General features: G+C 38.9%; 4 protein-coding genes and 2 long non-coding RNA genes across 6 annotated transcripts; 4 read left to right on the top strand and 2 right to left on the bottom strand.

Annotated features, from left to right (window-relative positions):
* The first annotated feature begins 1,258 nt into the window (after window positions 1–1,258).
* On the top strand, window positions 1,259–2,701 carry LOC135794849 (uncharacterized). Its single transcript, XM_065306308.1, has 3 exons — window positions 1,259–1,414; window positions 1,476–1,688; window positions 2,235–2,701. The coding sequence occupies exons 1-3, from the start codon at window positions 1,363–1,365 to the stop codon at window positions 2,459–2,461; spliced, it is 492 nt and encodes a 163-aa protein (XP_065162380.1). The 5' UTR covers window positions 1,259–1,362; the 3' UTR covers window positions 2,462–2,701.
* A 1,392-nt stretch (window positions 2,702–4,093) lies between these two features.
* On the top strand, window positions 4,094–5,473 carry LOC135793621 (uncharacterized). Its single transcript, XM_065304651.1, has 4 exons — window positions 4,094–4,361; window positions 4,441–4,608; window positions 4,943–5,152; window positions 5,232–5,473. The coding sequence occupies exons 1-4, from the start codon at window positions 4,181–4,183 to the stop codon at window positions 5,402–5,404; spliced, it is 732 nt and encodes a 243-aa protein (XP_065160723.1). The 5' UTR covers window positions 4,094–4,180; the 3' UTR covers window positions 5,405–5,473.
* A 542-nt stretch (window positions 5,474–6,015) lies between these two features.
* Window positions 6,016–6,698, bottom strand: LOC135797450 (uncharacterized). The gene is made up of 3 exons (XR_010549542.1): window positions 6,519–6,698; window positions 6,326–6,436; window positions 6,016–6,265 (listed from the first exon to the last, which is right to left on the bottom strand). It is a non-coding gene; the product is annotated as an uncharacterized lncRNA (long non-coding RNA).
* Window positions 6,699–10,803: 4,105 nt separating this feature from the next.
* LOC135797441 (uncharacterized) lies at window positions 10,804–15,520 on the top strand. The gene is made up of 3 exons (XM_065309809.1): window positions 10,804–11,084; window positions 11,930–12,097; window positions 12,599–15,520. The coding sequence occupies exons 1-3, from the start codon at window positions 11,033–11,035 to the stop codon at window positions 12,814–12,816; spliced, it is 438 nt and encodes a 145-aa protein (XP_065165881.1). The 5' UTR covers window positions 10,804–11,032; the 3' UTR covers window positions 12,817–15,520.
* A 207-nt stretch (window positions 15,521–15,727) lies between these two features.
* LOC135797457 (uncharacterized) lies at window positions 15,728–16,525 on the bottom strand. The gene is made up of 2 exons (XR_010549543.1): window positions 16,072–16,525; window positions 15,728–15,972 (listed from the first exon to the last, which is right to left on the bottom strand). It is a non-coding gene; the product is annotated as an uncharacterized lncRNA (long non-coding RNA).
* Window positions 16,526–17,077: 552 nt separating this feature from the next.
* On the top strand, window positions 17,078–20,383 carry LOC135797431 (UPAR/Ly6 domain-containing protein CG9338). Its single transcript, XM_065309798.1, has 3 exons — window positions 17,078–17,249; window positions 18,492–18,641; window positions 19,542–20,383. The coding sequence occupies exons 1-3, from the start codon at window positions 17,201–17,203 to the stop codon at window positions 19,757–19,759; spliced, it is 417 nt and encodes a 138-aa protein (XP_065165870.1). The 5' UTR covers window positions 17,078–17,200; the 3' UTR covers window positions 19,760–20,383.
* The last annotated feature ends 2,509 nt before the right edge of the window (window positions 20,384–22,892 follow it).

Raw genomic sequence — 22,892 nt, 5'->3', positions numbered from 1 at the left:
CCTATGCGCACACCAAGGCCAAATTACCAAAATATTCGCCGTAGAACGGTCACACAAGAAGACCAACCCATCAATCAACCTGACATAATTTCTCAGAGCCCTGTTAGCTTTGCTAAACCAACTTCTAGTAGCCATGTTGTACCTGATTTTAGAGGTATACACCGCCAAAGAATCAGGTGTAGAGGAGGAAGGGAAAGTCGAGAAGGTAGAGGACGAAAACATTTCCCTAAAGACACTCTAAGTCCTTTTGTGCCTACTTATCCAATATGCGAGCCTGCCCAGGAACTGCAATTGAATGAACGTTCTCTCGTTCGGAACGACGACCCGATAGTATCGTCATCGGCACAATCCGGAGAATCAGATTTGCAACCAATTATGGATAATATTCCACAGAATCCTTTCATGTACAAAGACCTGCCCGAAGCCGTTGCCTACCTTAGTGCTGCAGTTTCTTACGAACTTGGTATGGACAATGATACGGATTTAAACGCGACAAACACACCAAATACGCAGGTGGTGGATGAAGACAATGAACAATACAAAAAAAATTTAGCACGGATGCATGATGACATCGGTAAATTTTTAGATTACTTTATTGGTGTTACAGGCGGCCTTCCGCCAGAAGGGGTTTCCTTAAGTCCATCGAGTCTAGACGAATATGACGACCAGCCACCAGAGGTTATTCACGATGTTGACAATGTTGACAATTATAACTAGAAATTTCTCTATGCTTTATTTTCATAGATTAACATTAGTGGTCTTAATTTTATTGTTACAAAGATGTAATTTTGGAGCATTAAATATAGATTTATTGGTTTCGTTTTGCCAACTTTTAGTTGTTGTGAATTGAAAATTTGCTCACTGTTTTCAGCTCTAGGCCTGTAGAACCAACCCTGCTAATATATGAAACAAGGGCGAAAACAATGGCTGTAAAATCGTCAATGAGTCAGCGTTTGTAGAAAAAACTTTCAAAACAAACTAAATCCAGACATCTGTACATTTTGAAATAGAAATTTCGGATGCTGAAACAGAAGGACGAAAAATGATGGCAGATCAAAACAAAGCTCAAGTTTTTACGCCGTCGATATATTTAGACGTAATAAATGAGACGGAAAATGGTTCGATGATGCCGGGGCCGAAGCTCTCGGAAATCAGCACAGCGTCCCGCCATCCTGCCGCCGCGTGACGGTGCGCGGTCCGGCGCCAGCCGCGCGGCGTCGCTCCCCGCGGCCGCCGAAGACGCGCCATCGCGGTCGGCGGCGCGTATTCGCGTCCCGCGTGCGGCGCAACCCGCAACCCGATAGCGCGTCTAATCCGCGTCGGCAGCGCGACGACAAACCAGCGTCAATCGCACCCGGCAGCATGGCGAGGATTGTAGTGTTTAGTCTGTGCCTATTGCTCACCGTCAGATCGAGTAAGTCTTCAGCATTCTTCTCAGCACACAGGCAACAATTTCGGCTGGTGGTCCATTTCAGTCGCCTGCATCGAGTGCTACAGCTGCATCTCGACAGAGAATCCTGACTGCATCCATCCGGAACAACACATGGAGCGACAGAAGTGTAATACGGATGGTCTACGGCAGACCAGCCAGTACGCCAGCAAGCTGAGCACGGAATTCAAGGAGATTTTTGACTTTCCTACCATCGGGGGTCCCATTCCGCTCAATTGCCTCAAACAGGTCGTTAAAGGTAAGTGCGCCGTAATATGTACCGTTTTGCCGCCTCTTTTGCCCGCCGTTTGGGGTCGTCAAACCTGACGATGTCGTAGTGCTTCCTACGACCGCTCACCGGAAGAAGAAAACGCGAGGGTGCATAGGATTTGGACGCGACTCAAAATCGATACGCAACTATGGCAAACTATTGTCAACGCGAACACTTTTTTCGGCATTATTCAACGATTGACATTTTACTTTCCGGCGACTTTCTGCCCTAGTGCAGAAAGGATTAAATGTCAACGAGGTGCTGCCTCTGCTAGCAAGTAGATATTTTCGCGAATCATTGACTTGAACATTACATTTTCGCAAATTTAACTCGCAGCCAACTTTTGGTGGTCTAATCTAGCATAATGCATTCGGGTTCACTGCCAACTATAAATGGGCAGGACTCAATGTCCTTCAGTCTAAAATACGTACTATCAAAGGCATTAACCAGATTTGTCGGTCATCGGGTCAAACTCTGAATGATTGCCATCAAAAGGAAATGTGATGGGTTGCCAAAATTTTACTCAAATTACAGTGGAGGGAACCGAAGTGGTCTTCCGCGGCTGCCAGCTGCCCAAGGACCCCCACAACCAGCTCGATGTCTGCAATAAGGTCTTAAGCAGCAAGAACAAAAACAACGTGCACGTGATGTTTTGCGCCTTGTGCGATACGGACGGATGCAACGGCGCGCCGCACACCCGCCCCTCACTACTCGCCGCCGTCGGCGCGCTGTTGCTTGGCGCGTTAATGGTGGCCTTCTAGTCTGCTGCCGCTACCGCCAATGCGCGCTTCTGCTGTAGACGCAGGCATCCGCCAGCGCAGCGCGACCGACGTAGTACTGTTACGCGAGGCATCTCGCTCCAGCCGCCGCCTCCGTGCCTGAGACTGGCGCGGGGACAGCCAAATGCGACTTAGATTATTATATACCCACTCGATATTTGTACTTCTTTCGTTGTGTCTTGTCTAGTCAAGTAACAATAAACCAAAGTGCTGTCAAACCCATTCATGCGATGACGAATTGCCGCCGTTCCTCATCGACCAAATCCTTAAAGTGGAACGTATATAAAACGTTTCCGCTTTCTTTGCAGAACAAAAATTGGTTTTCAACAAAACTTATATCATTTGACATAATATCGCAATAATATTCTACTATTATCACTTATAATTTGATGTATTTTGAGTTGTCAACGTTGAAATCAAAATTTTGCCCATATTTATATTCGTCACGGATTTGTACTTCAAACAGATAGTGCACAATTAGTTGCATAAGGTATATCACGAAATTGCTTAAAAAGGAACACAATTTTGTATTATCGTGTCTAATACTTCGAATAAATGAGTCATAAAATAAAATAATGTGTTAATCCATGCAAATAACATTTTTTGCTATAAATTAATATTCTTTTATTAGAAATTTCATGTTTAGTTGATGCTAATGTAGGCGTAATTACACTGGAAGTAATAAAAAGTCAACGTTTATGTATATTATTATATCCTAGAAATAAAATTTTCCATGTTTCTATGGACTGAGAAGTTCATTATTACCTATTTTCACTAATTTTACTTCTCAAAAAATGCTTTTTCAAATTAAATATTTATTAGTAATATCCAAACACAGAATGTTTTTATGCATAATAAGAACGTCAAAGAGAATAAATGTTTCATATGCTGTCCGATACAATCAGCTCGTGCAAAATGAACAAAAACGACTTTTCCATTCTGCCTACATTAAATGCAATTCTCCACTGTTTAAAATCTATACACTTACAAGATCGCACAGCACCTGTTTATTATACAATGTCCAACAAAACGATTGAATATTCAGTCGATCGTTTACATAATAAATTAAAACAGGTCATGTGCAATAGATAAAGCAAATTGTGCATTTAAAATTAGGTAACAACTGCGCAAATGATTAAATCAAATATTAAGTTACAAAACAAGTTAAACGATTTTGTTATCAGGTGATTAGTGTGAAGCAATTGATGACAAATTGCTGGGAAATTTTGCAATTGTTTTTTTTTAAATTTTATTAATCTGATATTAGTACAATTTTATATATTATTTGTATTATGCGTCCTTAATTATAATGAAAATGAAGAGGTTGACAAATTAAAAAAGCAATTTATTAGTGTCAAGTTTAATACATGTTGGAAATAAGAAATACTGTAGGTAATTAAGAAAAATGTTGAATATTGTGATGCGGATTAAGCATCGTGTGCGATCAGCAATACTAATAGATTTTTGCAATTTCAACGCGCCTTAATTGGCGCATGTATGCTAGTTGCGCATTGAATAGTGCCATATCAGATATCCTCAGCCTTATCATAAAATATCAATAGTGCATTTTTATTTTGCGTATCTATCAACTATTTACTATAAATTGGGCCGACCATGACAATTCAGGCACAGTTTGCACATTCTGCACACATTAGAACCACACCAGAACGATATACAAAGTGACAACTTGCCCATCTCATAATGGCTAAATTCGTCGTTTTCCTCGCCGTCGCCTTGGTAGTGCTTGTAAGCGTCAATGCCGCAGACGAATTGAGGAAATGCTATCAATGCACTTCTTGCAAAGATGTCTCCGAGAAAAAAGCAACTGACTGCGCAGACGCGTCCCTAAAAGGATGTTTCATCAGAGGTGACCCTGACAAAGGTACGTAGTGACCAGAACTGGACAAAAGTAGCAATTGCTTTGGAGATGTTTTGTTAAACATAATCATTTATATTTGCAGAAACTTGGGCGCGTGGATGTGCCCCCGACGAGGAAACCGCTTGTGCAGCCTTAGCCGATGGTCACGAATGCTCTTTCTGCGAAGAGGATGAATGCAATTCCGGTTCCTTCGTGGCCGCCTCCATCATGATGACCGTCGGTCTTGCCGCCATCGTTAACATGATGCGCTAAACGATCGCAATCGTCCGCGCCTGCATGCGCTTTTCGCTTCTAAGCCATTTATATCATTGTTTGAAATTTTGAAATAAAAAGGCATATTTAATTAACACATGCGTATGCAATTCACTTAGTCACGCACACCATGAGCGTGTTCGATCGATCGATAATATTATCTAGGAGACGACTCGTCATCCGCCTATCTGCTCGCCCCAAAATATCCTCCAATGTAAAGTGGCCGCTTATCGGCTGTGTAAACAATGCTTCGTCCGTATAAAAACCGCAAGCCGAAAAAAAAAATTACAGAGTTGCGCCGTTTGCTCACAAAAAAAAACGTTAACAATCAGTTTACCAGAGACCATCTAACTATAGAATGGCTAAGTTCGTCGTTTTCCTGGCCGTCGCCTTGGTGGTGCTTGTAAGCGTCAACGCCGAAGAAGACGCTTTGAGGAAATGCTATCAATGCAATTCTTGCAAAGATGTCTCCGAGAAAAAAGCAACTGACTGCGCAAATGCGAACCAAAAAGGATGTTACATCAGAGGTGACCCAGACAAAGGTACGAAGTGACCAAAACTGGATAAAAATAGCTAGTCCTTTGGAGATGTTTTGCTAAATATAATCATTCAAATTTGCAGAAAATTGGGATCGTGGATGCGAGGTCGACGAGAAAACCGCTTGTGCCAAAGAAGAATCCGACACGTACAAATGCTCTTTCTGCGAGGAGGATGAATGCAATTCCGGTTCCTTCGTGGCCGCCTCCATCATGATGACCGTCGGTCTTGCCGCCATCGTCAACATGATGCGCTAAACGCCATTTCGTTTTAAGCCGTTCATGTCATTAATTGAAATATTAAAATAAACGGAATTATTTAATTAACACTTGTGGTCTTAACTCTTCTCCCAGTTTCTAAGGGCAGCCACATCAGAATAGAAATATTCATTATTGATGCAATCCTCACAATAAAAAAAAAACGGTGTAGATTCATGAAACGAATTATATAACAATTTCTTTTTTTGAGTGACACACGTAATCATACCACATCGACAATTGATATTGATTCAGCGTGCCTCCTATCTTATCAACACAAATTAAACACCAGGTACTCATGAATCAACAAATAGCTTGTTTCTGAATTCTACACCATCTTAACACGAACATTTCAGTCGTTAAAAAAAAAAAACGAGAAACAAAAAATGGAGCGGTAACAAAACCATCTACAGAAATTCATTCTGTCGAATATTTTCACAAGTTTTTATGCCCGATGTCAATTTTTGGCAATGTCACAAGGCGTAAGCATTATTGACACAATCGATGAAATCGATGCCGCCGCCGTGTGATTAGCCACACAAACACGCAGCGCGCTCAAAATCGTGCTTATCGCCTTATCGGCGCTGATGCAATAAAAGTACACATGCACGTAGAATATCGAATAGCTTTTATTAAAATTTGTCATTTTCGAAAAACGCTGCCAGCGAAAATTGAATTACACACTTCGAAAGAGAGCTGCCACTTGTTGCGCCAGAATGAGTCCTGTCAGGAGAAGGCCTGGTGTGTAGAAAACACTGAGTGCCGCCGCATTGCAGAGGTCCTCATTACAAACGCGACACTCTTTGCTGAGCTCGCTATGGCACGTTTGCTCAGGCGCACATGTTCGGTCGACGTGGTTGTCTAATAAAGAATTGGAAACATTTTAAATATCATTCATATCATCGTTATGAGTGTGCTTACCCGACCAGAATTTTACACAAGAGAACATGCAGTTTTCTTCAATTCTTACCGAGGATGCTAACATTGCGCAATCGCTGTCACTACCGCCTGCACACGTATAACAACGCAATGCTGAAAAAATAATAATTTTTTTATTCAAAAGTTCTTAGAAATATATCAAACATATTACAGGTTGATGAAATTGTCATTTTACCTTCGGTTTGAGTTGTAGTTGTAGATAGTATGAGTACAAAAACTCCGAATAACGCCAACGCTCTCATAATGCTTTTGATTTTTATGCAGAATACAACGATCACCGTAGGAGTTGAAAAGTTGGTACTTGATTAAATGTTAAAACCTAAGTGAACCTCAGTGAATGCCGAGAACCGTTGTTACCGGACAGATAATATTTATAACTCCTCATTATCTATAGTAAATATTCAAACATCCGTTTAGTTTGCAAAGATTACTCTGGCTGTTTGCTATCGCAACTAGCAAATTAAACATTGACTTTATTATTAACCATAAGAAGTTATATTGATAAAAGTGAAATTCATACGGTTTAGTATATGTGGCTGAGATCTTTTAGTAAACTTTATTCCTTAAAAATCTTATCTCAGATGTGGGTAATACCACTTTAACACTTTCAGCCGCTAGGTGTGAATTGTGTGCATTCGAAAATATTTGAACACTTGAACTTTGCTAGCAGGTATGAATACCTTAAAAACAATTTTAAAAAAACCCAACGTTTTCATAGATTGCTCATAATTTGACTATCTATAAACAATAAGTTCTGCTAAGAGTTGTGTGTCAAAAGTTTCAGTTAGCGAAAGTCTAATTACATATGTTGATGTAGATACGACACTTGTTGCGCCAGAATTAATCCCGATATGTGTAAGAAACACTGGGGGTGGCGACATTGCACAGGTCTAGGAGCACATTCACGTACGAAGTGGAAGTGTAATAAAAAACATAATACATTAAAAATCGTTAATAACAGCGGATTGATTCACTTTACCCAACCAATTTTAAGCAGACAAAAATTTGCAATCTTCTGTAATCTCAAAAAATCATCATCAAAAACACCGCAATGGTGAAAATTTGAATAAATCATATCCTGCCAGAGATGATGACATAATGTTTACTTTACCTGCGGTTTGGTTTGGAGATAGTAGATGTACAAAGACTTCGAATAGAGCCTATAGTTAGGAGGTATAATGTTAAGCAGGAAACACTTGCAATGCGAAAACCAAAGCGTTCATTCTTTTACACCTGCGATTGAAAGTAGCACTAATAAAGGCAAATATCTGCTTTGATTCAAAAACTATTTTTATTAATTAATCATTGTTAATCAGGTTACATTTGTAGATCTATAATATAAAAATGAATCACAAAATTTGTTGGTAACCGCATAACTCAACAACGCCTAGACCAATTTGGCCAATTTTTTTTTTAAATATTCGTTAAAATCCAAGAATGGCTTTTACGGCGAGAAAAATTTGAATAATTGCCGAGAAAACGGGGAAAAGCTAAGTTTTCTTTGTCCAACTGATAAACGAAACAAATTCCGCCACCTTCTTCGATTAATTTTTGATTCATGGTTTTATATGCTGTTTTGCGCAAAATGTTTTTTACTGAGTTTTCTTTTGCCAACTGATAAACGAAACAAATTCCTCAGCCTTCTTCGATTCATTTTTGTTTTATTTCGTGTTTTGTGTAAAGTGTTTAATTATTATCTATGATCACTAAATATTGCATGTGACACAATTCGGGGTGTTTTAGTGGGTTCCACTAATATAATTTGTTCTTGAATTGGTGGCAAAAGTTCGTGGAAATGAAGATACCTTCGTCACCCGAGCTAAACTCCACACACCACCCTATCACCAGGGTGACGGATCTGTTCAGGAGATTTTTTTGCGCCGACTATAAAATAGGCAGGAACAAAAAAATGCCACATTTCAAATCTTTTTGACAAAACGAAGTCTGCTGGGTCCACCAGTTTTATATAATTATGTATTTAGTAATACGTCAGCTACTTTTCTCGTTAAACCTATTGACTCATGCTCTCATTTTAGATGTGCGTAACACCACTTTAAATTTCCCAATCTCAAAAAGTAAATTGTGTGCATGTAGACATATTTCGACACTTGAATTTTTCCAGCCGGTGTAAAAATGTCACTTTAAACTAAAATTTTGATACATTTTTATCAATTTTTCGTTATTTAAGGGTAAATAGTATATAATTTCGTCAAAAACTAATGTTTATTACAAAAGCTGCTGGAAAAAAATTCTCCGTTTTTATTGATTTTGTTTTATACTTAATCAAAATTTGATTATACTCGGAAAGTCCTTGACAACTCATTCACTCATAAGAATTTGTTTGCACAAGAGGGCGGATGTGGATTCGCTAAATTCTACCCGCGCCTTGCCGCCACGAGTTTGAGCGGAAAAAAGAGGCCCCTTATCGATGGCGTTTATCGATAATCTACTTGCGCGTACATTTATCACACATTAAATATTGATCGCTCAAAAATACCAAGTTCTCGAATGAGCGCTTTTTTGCTCGCACGTACCGCGACAAGGACATCCTAATTATCCGTCGGTGCAAACAGCACGTTGATTTGGCGTGATCCATCCGTTATCAGGCTCAAGTGTCAAAACTTTCCGGCGGTTGAAGTGGGCCGTACACAGTCGATCTTATTAATCGCATCGACTTCGATATGCCAAGGCAAAAAAATAAAGTCAAAAATTCCTTGCGTGACACAATGATGACAATCATCACGTTCGTTTATTTGCAACGCAATTGTCTCCGACTTAAGCTACTATTGACACTTTTCTATGCTGCTTATGCAGCATCATGTGATAAAAATGCAGCGTATTATCTGTAATAATACACGAATGCTTTAATTACAGAACAAAGCGCAACTAATCATAAAATGGTTTCATCTGAAATTACACACTTTGCAAGCGTCGCACATGCAGGATTATCGCTTTGGTACGGTTTGCGAACAAATAATTGCGATTTTATGTAAAATGAATGATTTTGGGAGTGTTTCGAAAGTGGATGCGTGCGTTTTCGTGACCACCGTCCATCAATAATGCATTAATGGCATATCATTAGTGTATTGATGATTGATGAGTGTATTAAATTAGAAATTTTATATTTACAGTTTAATTAAGCGTGAATAACATGCTAGGTATTTATACGTTTCTAGAATAGTACCTATATTAAGTATCAAGTGACAAACGAGAGTTTTATTCGCATTTGTTTAACAATGTTTACCCGCGTAATGCTTTTGTTATTTTTCTTCATCCACTCTATTTCCACGTTGGGGTTTTTGCATTAGAGCTTTTGTATTTTAAATCTTCGAAATTCCCTTGCACAATACTGGGAAATTTAAGGTTAGAAAAGCCGCTTCGCAACAACAGCGTCTTTCATTTCCTATTGTCTTATGCTGCACCGTAGGCAAATGCGCAGACATAAGCGACTTACCACTTTTTGTGTCTAAAAACCGTGGAAAAACGGGCGCTGTAAAGGTTGCAGTAGAAAAATTAATTTTTGCGTCACATGTGACTGGATTACAAATCATTTCGACTAATCAGACATTTTATCAGGATTTATTAGTGTTTTCAATATTATTTCCACTTGACTTATTATTATAAATTGCGTTGACTCACTGACTTATTAATCTTTGAAGTGCTTATTGCAAAACGCAAAAAGCGCTTTAATACCTTTTATGGTCCGATTCGAAAGTTCTCGCTGGTGTGCAGCCACATCAAAGTACAAACAACAGCCCTGTGTATTTGCAATGTACGCGCCTAATTAAAATGGCGTGCAAAATGAAACCTGATCGCTTGATTTGCTTGTTTGGCCATTCGCCGACCTAACAACGCTGTCGCGCCATGAGCGCCGTTAGCACGCGTGCAAATACGCGCCATATTTGTAATCGTATGCCATAAACAGACAGGGGTGGAAAAGGCGGAAAAACGAAGGCGGATATTGGCACGCTGCGAATGCGTCAGCCGGTTTATAGCTGGAGCGGTGCCTGTCTGTCTGCGCGCCGTATCGAACGCGTCTACCGACGCCGCCGTCGCCACTACCACCACCAACTAGTGCTAGTGCTAGAATATCAGCAAAACAGGAACGTAGGGGTGACTTGAGGGATGTTTGGGAAACGACGCAGTTTTAGGTCACGGCGACCAAACGACCAACTCCCCTGCACGATGCTGCCATCTACGCGCGTCAACTGTCTCTCGACAGCCAGTTGAAAACTCAAAACCGCTTCAAACGCAACCGGAAATCTTTGAAATAAACGCGCATCGCAGCGGTAGTTAAAGTTCTGTGTGGCGGACAGCGACGTTGCTGCGGCGTGAAGAATTCGGCGGGTTTTAAACGCTTGTAGGAGCTGGCGCGCGTCGTGAAGTTTCTTTTCCGACCGCCGACTGGAAGCGCTGCTAGACGTTTTGGTAACGAGAAGGGGCGCCCCGTACGTTCGCGCCGCGCCTCATACTCGGCAGCTCAGCAGCAGCAGCACAGCTCAGCTTTTGTTCCGTTCTGGGTCGAGCTATCGCACGAGACCAGCGAGAATTTATAGTAGCGCATCGCGTACGTACTACCTACCCAGGCGAATAGTGCGTTTTCGGCGGTTTCATCGTTTTGCGTCCAATTCCATTTGCTGCGGGCGCATCTTCCCGTCTGATTTCATCATCGTGCCCCTGGCCGCAATCATGACCAGATCGATCATCTCCGCTTTGCTGCTGCTCGTCGCTGTCTCATCAGGTAAACACCAATCCCCATATTACTAGAAACACGTTTGATAACGCGCGCTTATCAATATCAAGCGATTCGTCGGCTCGGAGCCGATGGCATCGCCCTTTGCTAAATAACGCTTTTTTTTTTTCGTCGACGGCTATTTGGAAAATCGTGTGAACGTGCAACTCAAGCAAGCTGCCATTTAGTTTGAGCGCGCAACGCGCGTGCACACTTCCGTTTCACGCTCGCTGCCATTGCAGGGTCTTTTTTAGCGAGGGGAGGCTATTGTTTGTAAATAAACTTGGAGGCCTTCTGGGTCTTTATTTCGCGTTTGTAAGTAGTTTTTTTTCTCTCGCAAGAAACGGCGCGCATGCGATTCATTAGCGGTGTTTATATTCCGAGAATCTATCCCAATGGAAACATACGAGTTGAATGATTCATACAATGTCACTTTAATTTGTAACTTCAATTTACTACTCAGACTTTAATCAAGCAATCTTTTTTAACATTGTTATTACTGTCAAGTAAATAAGTAAATGTCATGCATGCGAAACGAAAATCACAACTTTTGACTCACCGTAATTTGCTCTTGCTTCTTTTTATAAATCTCTATTTTTATTCAACTGAGAAAAATAAATCATTGGGTTCGTTTATCGGAATCGTAAACCAACGTACTTCTTTTGTACAGAATACGAATTCGAGCAAATAAATAAAAAGCACTTCTATTACCTCATTTATTTTTGTTTCCTTCAAGTTGCGATGCCAACAACTTGTTTCTGTGGTTGTGCTTCCGCCCGCACTTTTTTTTTTACCTTTTGCGGTTTTATTGTGAGTGCAAGTCGCTGATTTCCTTCTGTTTGAATTTGATTTAGTGCACTCGCTGAGGTGCTACAGCTGCGATTCCAGCAAGGGGTTCGCATGTGACTACAGTATCCTGTCTTTCACATTCCCATCGGTGGAATGCGAGAACAGTGGCGGCGGCATCTTGGACGCCATCGCTTCTATTTTTCCTATGACGTGCGCGAAGATTGCTGGCACAGGTGAGCGGCATGATTAATTTATATTGAATGTTAATTTAATGAGAGTGTATACAGACCGTTTATGGCTGTAATGATCTCATCGGTTCGCTTCGTTTGTTATTTGGAGTTCGCGGTTTTGCTGATTTCGGTACGCGCGTGACGAAAACTTGTTTGGAACAGTCTCAAGGCTATCGAAAATTCGAGAATGAAATGGTTAAAGCTTAACTTGAACAAAATATACGTGGGACGCATTGTTTGGATTCCATTCAGAAAATACGAGAAAGTTACATTGATGAACTTAACTTTTATATGAATGTACTTCCTGTGTTATCACTCAATATCAATGTTTTTGGAGTATTTGAGCGTGGGCAGCGCATTTTGTGATGCTCAAAGTAAAAAATTAAATTTGAATATATTGCCTGATGGCAAGTGTCGTCTTAGGAACATGAATATACTGTTTCATGTGCATAATATGCTGTTTATTATATGTTTTCTAGATAACGAACTGTTTGTGTTTTTTAGATAGCGACGGCAAGACCTATACGGCCCGAGGCTGTGTGCCGAAGGGCACCAACCTTGCCTGTCACGTAATTGCCACCACGATGAAGTTCGCCGACTCCAAGCAGTTATCCAACCAGGTGTGCGAAACCTGCGACAGCGACAATTGTAACTCTGCAGGCCGCGTCGGCGGTATGACCGCCGCCGCACTGTTGGCCGCCTGCTTCCTCTTCCTCTTCTAACCGACTTCGTCGCGGGACTGTCGGGTTTTTTGTTCTTTTTGTTTCTTTTTGTTGTCTACCATTCGCCGTTTTCATTCGACGTCGGCTCCACGCCGCCCTGGAGCAGCAGCCGCGTTACGCAACCAGTACGCTTTCAATTAAGCAATTTCACTAAGCAAATAAAACGATTAAAAAAAAACTACAAAAAAAATAATAATAACAATAAGAGTGGCGTTGCACTGGTGCTGTCGATTGGCGTCGCGTCGACTTAAACAGCGCATCGCTCGATCAGATTACAATCATACGCTGGATTCTACTCAATTGTATTCTATTTATCAGTTTGTGATCCGAACAAACAAAATCGTTGGCCTTAATTGCTTCAAATCACCTACATACTCTTATCGCTGAGATGATGTTGCGTTATAATGTTACAAATATTTTTCTATTCTATTACGAATTACAAATGTTTATCATACGATTATGTGTAAAAGGCGAGTGAAAATGACCAATAATTCATAAATTGAAACACGCAATTACGATTAGAATACGATTGAAACAAGCCGACGAACTATTTGCGAAGAAAACCAAATTAAATCCAGGGGAAGTAAAGAAACTCGACGGGAAACTATGTACGCTTTGTTTATCTCTTTTATTGTTGGTTCGACTATTATTTTCTAATAAAGTTTAATGTTTTAGTTGATTTGCGAACTGTGTTGTTAACGCGCCGAGTATAGTCGCATTTATTTATTATTTCGTGACGACTACGAAAATTTCAACGGAAAGTTGCGAAATACGAGCGTGGGCAATCTAAAATGTGCTTGATAACTCTGACGTTGTTTTAATATCGTGAATAATGATGCATTTATGCCGGAAGCATCTGATGAACAGTATTAACTAATTCGAAATGACTGCTGCGTTGCCAAAAAAGGAAACAACTTAACTTACGCTTATTACAACAAATGTTGATTCCAACCTACCAGTTGTGGGTGTTGCAATGAATGCGTTGTAAATTTAAAACACCAGTTTTGCGATTTTCATAACAATATCACCGAACCGAATGCGTTGGCAACCGCAATTGAATGTACTTTTTGGGTGTAACTTTCACCATGATTACACCAATTAATCGCAGAAAAAAAAACACAAAAAATCTCTCCAAACAAATATAGAAAGCCACGAAATTGATAGTATGTACTTAACGTTGATGGTAATGGAACATAAGCAATTCTTTTTGACTATTTGTTCCTAAACTATGTAAGTTAGATATTTACAATTGCATTTGAGGCGTTGATTGAGCGATAGAGAAATAATCGGCATAACTTTTAGAAATATTGCGATATTACGTATTAAAACATTATTAAGATCAGTAGGAGAGATCTACACTACTGTAATTCATTACATTAACTGTTCCAGTACGATATATGTACAAATAAACATCAACACACATGTCACACGTCATAAATCGCATCAACCATGAGCCATAGGTCTTGTATCTTGTAACATTGCACCCATTTATCACGGTATTATGTTTTAGTGAGAGTTTTGTGATTTGATTTTAGTTAGTTTTTAGTTTGTCCCTTCAAAGTGGACACTAATCAATTGGTCGTAGTCTAACGCGCACGATGAAATAAATACTTACGAAGAATGAAAAGAAACGTAACAATAATTTGCATATTATTATTAAGACGAATTCTGACTACACATTTATAGATTAATTTACATTTGTCTGCTCAAATTTGTCAGCAAAGATTCCAAGTTACCAATATTTTGATACAATAGACTGATTTATTAATGAATGTAATTTATTTCAAGGCTCCATTATACACATTTCGATGATACAAATGCAATCTTCCCAAATTCTGCTTATTTTTCTATTGTATACTCTATATTTATAAAAAGGAAATTACAAACAAATCAAACGGACAAGAGAACATCATAACTTTGTAAAATAATTAATATAACACGATATTTATGCAAAATATGCACGTTTTCATGATCCTCGTGGAGTTTTCGCAATGGAAACGCATCCGATCCGTTCTGCTTGTGAAAAATCCACGCGGTGACTAGGCATAGAAGGCGAACACTTTAGTCGTACGGCACGTATCAACACGAAAACGAGGACGAGGACAAAGCGAACACATTGAATTTACTCGTCATCTAAGCAGCAAATAATTAAATTGATCATTGCGTTCAACCATGCGTATATTGCGTACCTTGATTAAGAGAGCGTTGAATTTTAACATTATTCTACGAACAAATGTTGTAAGTACGTTTTAAATTTTAACGATAACGAAAGTAAACTACTTGTAATGTGTAACAATGTTTAAGGTGAATTTAAAACAAAGTTGAAACCGAAACAAATCGTAGAGCTTAGTGGAACTATTCATGAGAATAAAATTAAAGTATTTATTAACGTAAGGATTAAAACGAAGTATAAATCGATGGGAATTTGATGGAACTCTTTGCAGTTGAATGTTTTTCTTTTGGTTTCGATTTGGAAAATCTGTTTACGTTCGAGAATTCGCTTTGGTTGAACAAGAATCAAAACTGTAAACGATGTTGTTTATCGTATATCACTTGCGAACTGTGTTATGATTGTTTGAGCTCGTTGTTCACAGGCGCCTATTCATATTTGGTAAATGCTTTTTACAGCTTTAACTCGGATACTTTCACTACAATTGTGAATAATTTTCAGTGATTATTATAAAATATAAATATATGGAAAATATTTCTGTTGGTTTAATATTTAGGTAATTAGTAGGGCGTTTTAGAGATTCGCTGGACCCGCAAGGAGTGATGGGGAACGTTACTCGAGTGCAAGTCTCGTGCTGGTAGCCCACAGGTATAAAAGGGCAGTGCGGAGCATTTGCAGTCTGAATTGTCCAGCAGAACAGTGGCGTACGACGATTCAGGAAACAAGAAATTTATCTGAATCGTTTTGTAGCAACTTTCCAAATTAAAAGTTGCAGATCTTTATTTGTTCAATATTAAATTTGATAAACATTTTATCTTGTAGATTAAGCTTTCATACAAGCTATAAGTATATGCAGCGAACAACAGTTACCAAATTTGCACCACACCCACGCAGTCCAACAGGTCCAACAGCAATAGAATAATGACGAAATATCCTAACGCGTAATATAACTGTACCACGCCAGCTAACCACACAGCAGATCTGGACTAAAATGAACTAACATTAGGAAACCCATCGAATTGCAAGCAACTAATGCCGGATCTTATTCGAACGACATGGAAGCATGCCAAGTGTTGTATTATTACATCATTTTATTGCTAAGTCTGCCTTGCGCCTTGTGCCTTGGATGATTAATATGTATAACACACCACACGCTGTATAAATTGCTCCCATACTAGCAATTCAAAAAAAGCGTATAAAGTAGGAGTACTTAGTTGGTAGGCGAGAAAGAAGTTCGGTTGACCTGTCATCATGACATACGGACCATGTGCCTTTGATGTGCACGCGTCCCAATTCCATATTACGTCGAAAACAAGCGCCGCCATGATGGATTTAATTGAACACTGAGTGAGTGTTTGCGTCCGCCGTAATGAAATTCAAGCGATGAATTCCTTGCATACTCGCACTCGTCGCACGTTCTCGGGAAGGACAAGGACACCGCCGATGAAATCATTGTTTACAAATAGAATGTGTTGATCAATTCGCCTTCGCGCATGAGACGCCGTTGAATAACGTTGCACACGCCTGGGAGTACCTGGTTGAAATTGTACACTTCGAAAAAGTTTAATTTATGCATGATGATATCATACGTGATAGCATTTGATAGTTTACCATTAAAAAAAACTGGTATTATCATTGGAAGAGAAAAGATCGTCATGTTTTTGGCCATATTTAGGTCGTAACCAAAGCAAAAGTTGCAAAAATTCATTGAATGCAGGATTGATTTGAGTGCAAAAGGCGATATCTTTAACTGTTTAACCTCGATGACATCATTCGAAACGATCATACCGTCGAAATTAATCATATTTATTAGTAAGCAGTATTTTATTGTGGAAATAAATTATGTACATGTGTTTCGTACATTAAATTAAAACAACATTTGTTGTATCATGGTCAATTTATTAAAAAAAAAATCGTTGAGTTTAGGTTTTAATGGGTATAATGTAGTGAAAAAAGTGTTTGTTGTGCCCTATGAAAGAAATGTTTTCCTTTCGGTGGAAAACCTAATGTTAGCATTCGCCGTGGCACGTGACCCCCCTCGAGGACCTCCTTCCTCTGGCCGTTTGGCAGAGCGCGCAGCGCGTTGTGATCCTCGCTAGTAATCCGGTTTAGTAAGTCTCGTCGATCGCGGCAAATTTAGTTGCTTGCATTTCGCCCATTGTGCGCGTCGTTCGTTTTTTTTTCCTTCGAAAACTTTGACAGTCAATTGAAGACATGGCGAAACTTGGTCTGTTACTTCTCTGCGCCGTCTTGCTGCACACAGGTAATATAATGCGTTTTTTTGTGCGTCACACAAGTTTGTTTAACATATAAATCCGTCTAATCCTGGCTTTTCATTAACTATTTTTAAGTTAACGCTTTGGTTTGGTTTTGAGTTGTTTTGGTCAGTGATATCAACGGCTGGCGCGCCCGCACTAGCAATTATTTTTAAAACAGTTACGCAAAGTAATGGCGCGCGCTTTTCCGTGTTTCGCATGCATTCTATGCGAAATTATCGCTCTGGTACAACAAAAAAAGCAGCGCGATGATAGATGTGCACGATCTATGCAGGAATTGTTTCCAAGGTTGTCGCTATAACATTGGAAACAAAGCAAATCATTTCACACACTAAAATGTTTAAAACGGAGTAAGTTTTGTTCGTCATGCATGCACAAATGTTCAAAGAAGCAAAAAACATTGGCCGGATTCCTAAAAAACGACCTCTTTGCATTTATCAAACATACAATGGTTGAATTTTAAAAATAGAGGTAACTTTTGTCCACGGTTTGTCGCCATATTTCTCTGTGATATTAATAGAAAATGAAAACAGAAAACACGATTCTCCGCTCACACAGACAGGAATAAACTGCATTTTCGCCGAATGCAGGCGTCCGAAACGCCGTATATTGATTGCAACCGGCCAACTTGTATCAATATTTAAAATAAACCTAAAAGTAATTACGTATGATGTAAGCGTGCACGAATCGTCTGGGAAAAGTAATAAGATTAATGAAATACGGGCGATGAGATTCATCGCCCACTGAGGGGTAATAATAGCGAATCGAATCGAGCCAAATCCAATCGAATCGAATCGTCTCGTGCCTTCCGTGTTTAATCAGAAATTTACTTAACGAAATTGACGGAAATTGCCGCGATTACCACGTTTACAAAGCTAGATGTACCAACGGAGTGCGGTATTTCTCCGCTTCGTTTAGGATTAACATGCAAATTGGAAATGTTCACAACATGAGACGTCAACAGGAGACTTTTTCCAGTGGGGAGTAAATTGGTTTCACCTTTCCAAACGCGATTTTCTTCACCGCCTCCTCCAGGTTTTGTGCACACCGCGCGCGCGCGCGACTGTTTTTAATTTTGTCTATTTTTGAAATGTCAACGTCCTGCTTCACTTTAGTAGTTCAACAATGCACTTAGCAATGTGGGGGGATTGCGGAATGTAAACAGCATGATGTTTTTTTTTCGATATATATATATTCTTTCTGGTTATAATTTTATTTGAATTTTTCAGGATACGCTCTGCAATGTTACAACTGCGTGTCGACCGTGGCTAACAAAAACTGCGACGACTTGGCAGAGAAAGATAAAATTGCAGTGGCTACTTGTGGAAAAACCGTCGCTCCTGGTTACGCTGCCGCTTGTATCAAGAAAGTCATCCAAGGTATACACATTTTTATTTGCCAAACATTCAGTTTTGTTTTCTTCGAAAACAAAAACCGTTTCACTTTTAAACGGGGCTCAAAAAGTCTTCTGCTTAAATATTTGTGCGAAATCCATTGGTCCGCTTTGTTTACACACTCCATGTAAATTTACTCCCTTTAAAACGTAATTAGTCCATGCCTCGCTCAGCAACAGGACATCTATCATGCCACGGAAATGTCGCGCACGAGGCGCCGTAAAAACATAATGTGCGCTCGCATTGGCATCAACATCAGCGTTATGTTTTATGCGTACAATGAAACGCAGCTAATGAACCCGAGCTATACCAGTGCCTCATCAGTTTGATTACATTGACGGCATTGACGTGACCACCCCAGTGCGCTGCATAGGGTGAAAACTGCTTGAGGTCATCAATATTAACTTTATTAGGTGTAATATTCCTTGCTTGTTCTGTCGGCCAATGCGCGCGCTGGTGTGACGGTATTAACATTTCTTTTCCTTCATTTTGTTCCGACCCGGATGTGACGGATGTGTGCAGGGGTGTGAGTTACAGTAAACAAACATTCGAATTGGAACAAAAATTACATATGGCGATATTAAGCTCAGTCGATAAAATTTCAAATGTACGAATGTAAACAGTCGTAAATTCAAAACGGAGGTAAATGTGTACGTGGTCATTTTTCGTCCTTGGAAGGCACCTAAAGCTGCATAAGTTACTTTATTGATATAGTAATTATCTTATTTATTTCTTTAAATTGTTTTGTTTTTAACTGAGCGCGCAACCAAAACAAATATCAAACAATGTTAAATAATCATTCTTTGCTTCATTTTCACTCTAATTACTCAATAATTCCTAAATTTACAAATCTATAACATATATTTATTTATATTTTGATTTTAGACAAGACTACCAATGTCCAGAACACAACCCGTGCGTGTATCCTGACGAAATCGGACGCAAACGCACGTGAATGTGACGCAGCCTCCGACAGGATCAACGTTGTTGCTTGTGAGATCTGCAGTGATGATCTCTGCAACTCTGCCGAGCAAACACACTTCGGTATCTTCACGTTGGTGGCCGCAGCGATGGCTTTCGTTGCCGTCCAGCGTTTGCACTAGAACCACATCCGTCCAGCAAATCAATCGTCAGCATAGGATTTGAAAGCAACGAAATAATAGCAAATAATTGGAGATTGGATGCGGACGAGATGGACGTGAACAAACTTCACAATTTTCACAAACTTGATTGCTGTGGTTCAATTTTGAATGTACATCTCAATGTACTAATATTCAAGTAGTGCAGCGTTAATCTTAAGTTGATAAACACATGTTTGGATTGGCGGTTATTGTAGGCGTTTCAAGTTGCACGAATCTCTTGCAAATCTCTGTGTAATGAATATCTTTAGTAATTTATGAACATGTAGCATGTTGTACACGCGAACGCGAATAGGTAAAATGTACGAATTGTTAGCTGAATATGTACTTGGTGTGTTAAATTTTTTTGTATTTTTGTTATTAACACGTTTATTATTAACGTTATTTGGATAAATCAATCGATTTGAAACTGGTTGCTAAATTGTTATGTATAATTGTCGTTTCTTCGATGTGTAGCACTCTGGCATTGTTCAATAGGTTGCAAATTTCTTCTTCTTGTAATTAATCTGTCATAATTTATAGAATTACTTAAATTTCTTTGTAATTTACCAGTTAATAAACGTATATTACTTAGCTTAACCAAAGAAATCAAGATTGCAAGGTTATTTATGTTGTTGTGGTGTAAATTTTGATTAAATTGACAAAGAAAACACTGCTTTTGCGTGTTCGGCACTTGCATCACAACTCAAGCATTGTCCCTTGTTCGACAAGTTGCAATACAATGTCTAACCAACGTGTTAAACCTGATTTATGCATCCGAAAAGCATAACACATAAAAAATCTTCATGTTCGTGCATTGTGATTAAAACATTTTAAGTCACCTCACTTAATTCGCGTTTGTAAATTGCTGCTGTAATTCGGTGAGTCAGTTTGGCTTCAGCAAACGTACAATGAGCGCTCATTGTGCGTTCACGTCTCCACTACACAATGCAAAGTAAACAAATAATGTAATCCTGCAAGTAATTCAATTAACATAATTAATTGGTCGTTCATGTCGTCTGTCTCGAGCTGACCAAACCTTGATCATTAAAGTTTTACAAAACGCGTGTGATAAGCATTTCGGATTGAAAACAAAATCTGCTTATTCTTTTGTTTAATTTATGTCCTAATCATTTTTATTTTATAATGAAATTCAACTATCATTGTCCTGATATTTATTTCGTTTTAAAACCAAGTAGGTACTTTGATTGTATTTGTTTTATTCAATTGTTTTCCCTTTCAAAAGTGTTTGTTTGCAATAATTGTGATAACTCTAAATGCAAACGGAATGCCTTTGAAGACAGGTGTGTTGAGTAACAAATCGCACCCAAAGTTAACAATAACAACTACATAAACTCCAGCATATTATAATTCTATATACTTTTGTAATTTCTGTCGAGGTGACCCAAACAATGATTCACTTGTGATTTAACACAGACGATGCGTAAGCAAACGACATTTAAGATATGTGTTATTGTCATAATTTTATTCACAAATATAACGTAATTTGTGAAGTATGCCAGGCACAAAACTCGTGACTAACAATTGCCTTCCAATGATGTGTTAAATAAGTGAAAAATCAATAATAAAACTGCGCGATGTGTATTAATACAGAATATTGAAAATAATCATGGAACATTTTACTGGATTTGACTCAATTACAGATTAACAAGAGTGAAAAATCAATTCTCCGCTGACAAAAGAAAGTTTTTCAACTTGTACATTAAATAATACGCAATTTATATGTAATAATCTACTATTTTCAAGTGGACTGCAATTTAAGGTGCTTTGCTGAATTCACGCCCGACACGAAGATGAACGCTTGACCTCATCGTCCATGTCGCTTGCCGGTTAATTGATTAATTGAAACGACAACAATCGTTAGGAATTGCTCGAATTGTAACTCTCCAGTGCGCTCATGATTATAAACTTAACCAACTATAAAGATAAAAAGTCAAAGGAAAATTAAAACGGGAAGAGGCACATATTACAAGACAATGGCTTCGACTTAATCATCTGATGAGAAGTCGCAGATATAATTTAATTAATTAAATTATTATTTCCGTGTATGGCGAGTGGAAATTCACTCTTGCCGCGCGTAAAATGTAAACGCGTGCGAAAAAACAAAACACCGTCAAACAAATCAAAGCAACGATGGCGCGAAAACGGGGTCACGTTTTTAGCATAATTACGCGCACTTTTCATACTTATTGCAATCCAATATCGTTTACACCGCCAGCACTGGACTTAGAATTCGATTCCAACCAAAGCCACCTGCGGCTGATTGTGTCGTGCTTGCGTTTTTCCGTCCCAGATGCATTAACTGCCTGATAAAAACGCGATAAAATGCGAAAAACCGAATCGGAACAGTACACACAAGTCAAAACAACTTGCAAAAAGTGCTGCAAATGCAACATGTTGATTTGCTTACACTTGTGTTTGTCGTAAACATTGCAAAAATTCAACACAGATTTCAGATCGAACGCAATCATAATAAAAATAACATGCGACTGGAATAATCAGCATGCAGTTAATTAAACGCGCCCTTGGCCACGCGAAAGAGTAGAGATACATTCAAAACATCCATTCGATGGTAATTTCACAACATCACAATAAGTAGCATAATAAGCTCTAATGGAAAGAGCGATTTATTTATTTTTTCGTCAGCCGCTTATTTAGATACACTGAAATTGTATTTTATTAGACACTAAGTATAATCGAACGTAGACTCAATCGAGCAAATACCCGCATTGATAGCTCAATATTGATTATTTAGTTATTGACTGCTGACTACTGGGAAAACTGGCTTTTGTTCCCAGTCATAGTTCAATATATAATTGATATTAAGTGTCAAATATATGAATCTACTTGAGTAAAACTTAAAAAAGTGGGTTTGAGTTTTTTTTTAAGTTTTAAAGCTGCAATTACAGAAAATACATCGCATTTTATTTAATAATGTGTAAAAATAAACTTTACGCACCGCCAACATAAAATTTTGTCGTTTTGCAGTTTTTACTGCAAATTAATGGCCAGCAACTTCACTATTTCTATTCTGGAAAATCGTACCTAAAGCAATAAACTTCTATTTATCGATGATGATGCAAACAAATTGTTTCGC

The sequence above is a fragment of the Atheta coriaria genome, unplaced genomic scaffold, assembly GCF_025399875.1.
Source record: "Atheta coriaria isolate IRGN ID8LTWV9N9 unplaced genomic scaffold, Caltech_Dcor_3.1 hic_scaffold_1_pilon, whole genome shotgun sequence".
Classification (NCBI taxonomy): domain Eukaryota; kingdom Metazoa; phylum Arthropoda; class Insecta; order Coleoptera; family Staphylinidae; genus Dalotia; species Dalotia coriaria.
Note: the sequence above shows the minus strand (reverse complement) of the source record. Positions and strands in the feature narration are given on the sequence as shown.

Excerpts from the sequence above, each read along its gene's own strand:
- LOC135793621 (XM_065304651.1), top strand. The coding sequence starts at position 4,181 with ATGGCTAAATTCGTCGTTTTCCTCGCCGTCGCCTTGGTAGTGCTTGTA. Across the intron at positions 4,609-4,942 it reads CATCGTTAACATGATGCGCT|TTTACCAGAGACCATCTAAC; the intron begins AAACGATCGCAA and ends GTTAACAATCAG. Across the intron at positions 5,153-5,231 it reads CAGAGGTGACCCAGACAAAG|AAAATTGGGATCGTGGATGC; the intron begins GTACGAAGTGAC and ends TCAAATTTGCAG.
- LOC135794849 (XM_065306308.1), top strand. The coding sequence starts at position 1,363 with ATGGCGAGGATTGTAGTGTTTAGTCTGTGCCTATTGCTCACCGTCAGA. Across the intron at positions 1,415-1,475 it reads ATTGCTCACCGTCAGATCGA|TCGCCTGCATCGAGTGCTAC; the intron begins GTAAGTCTTCAG and ends GGTCCATTTCAG. Across the intron at positions 1,689-2,234 it reads CCTCAAACAGGTCGTTAAAG|TGGAGGGAACCGAAGTGGTC; the intron begins GTAAGTGCGCCG and ends CTCAAATTACAG.
- LOC135797431 (XM_065309798.1), top strand. The coding sequence starts at position 17,201 with ATGGCGAAACTTGGTCTGTTACTTCTCTGCGCCGTCTTGCTGCACACA. Across the intron at positions 17,250-18,491 it reads CGCCGTCTTGCTGCACACAG|GATACGCTCTGCAATGTTAC; the intron begins GTAATATAATGC and ends TGAATTTTTCAG. Across the intron at positions 18,642-19,541 it reads TATCAAGAAAGTCATCCAAG|ACAAGACTACCAATGTCCAG; the intron begins GTATACACATTT and ends TTTTGATTTTAG.
- LOC135797441 (XM_065309809.1), top strand. The coding sequence starts at position 11,033 with ATGACCAGATCGATCATCTCCGCTTTGCTGCTGCTCGTCGCTGTCTCA. Across the intron at positions 11,085-11,929 it reads GCTCGTCGCTGTCTCATCAG|TGCACTCGCTGAGGTGCTAC; the intron begins GTAAACACCAAT and ends AATTTGATTTAG. Across the intron at positions 12,098-12,598 it reads CGCGAAGATTGCTGGCACAG|ATAGCGACGGCAAGACCTAT; the intron begins GTGAGCGGCATG and ends TGTGTTTTTTAG.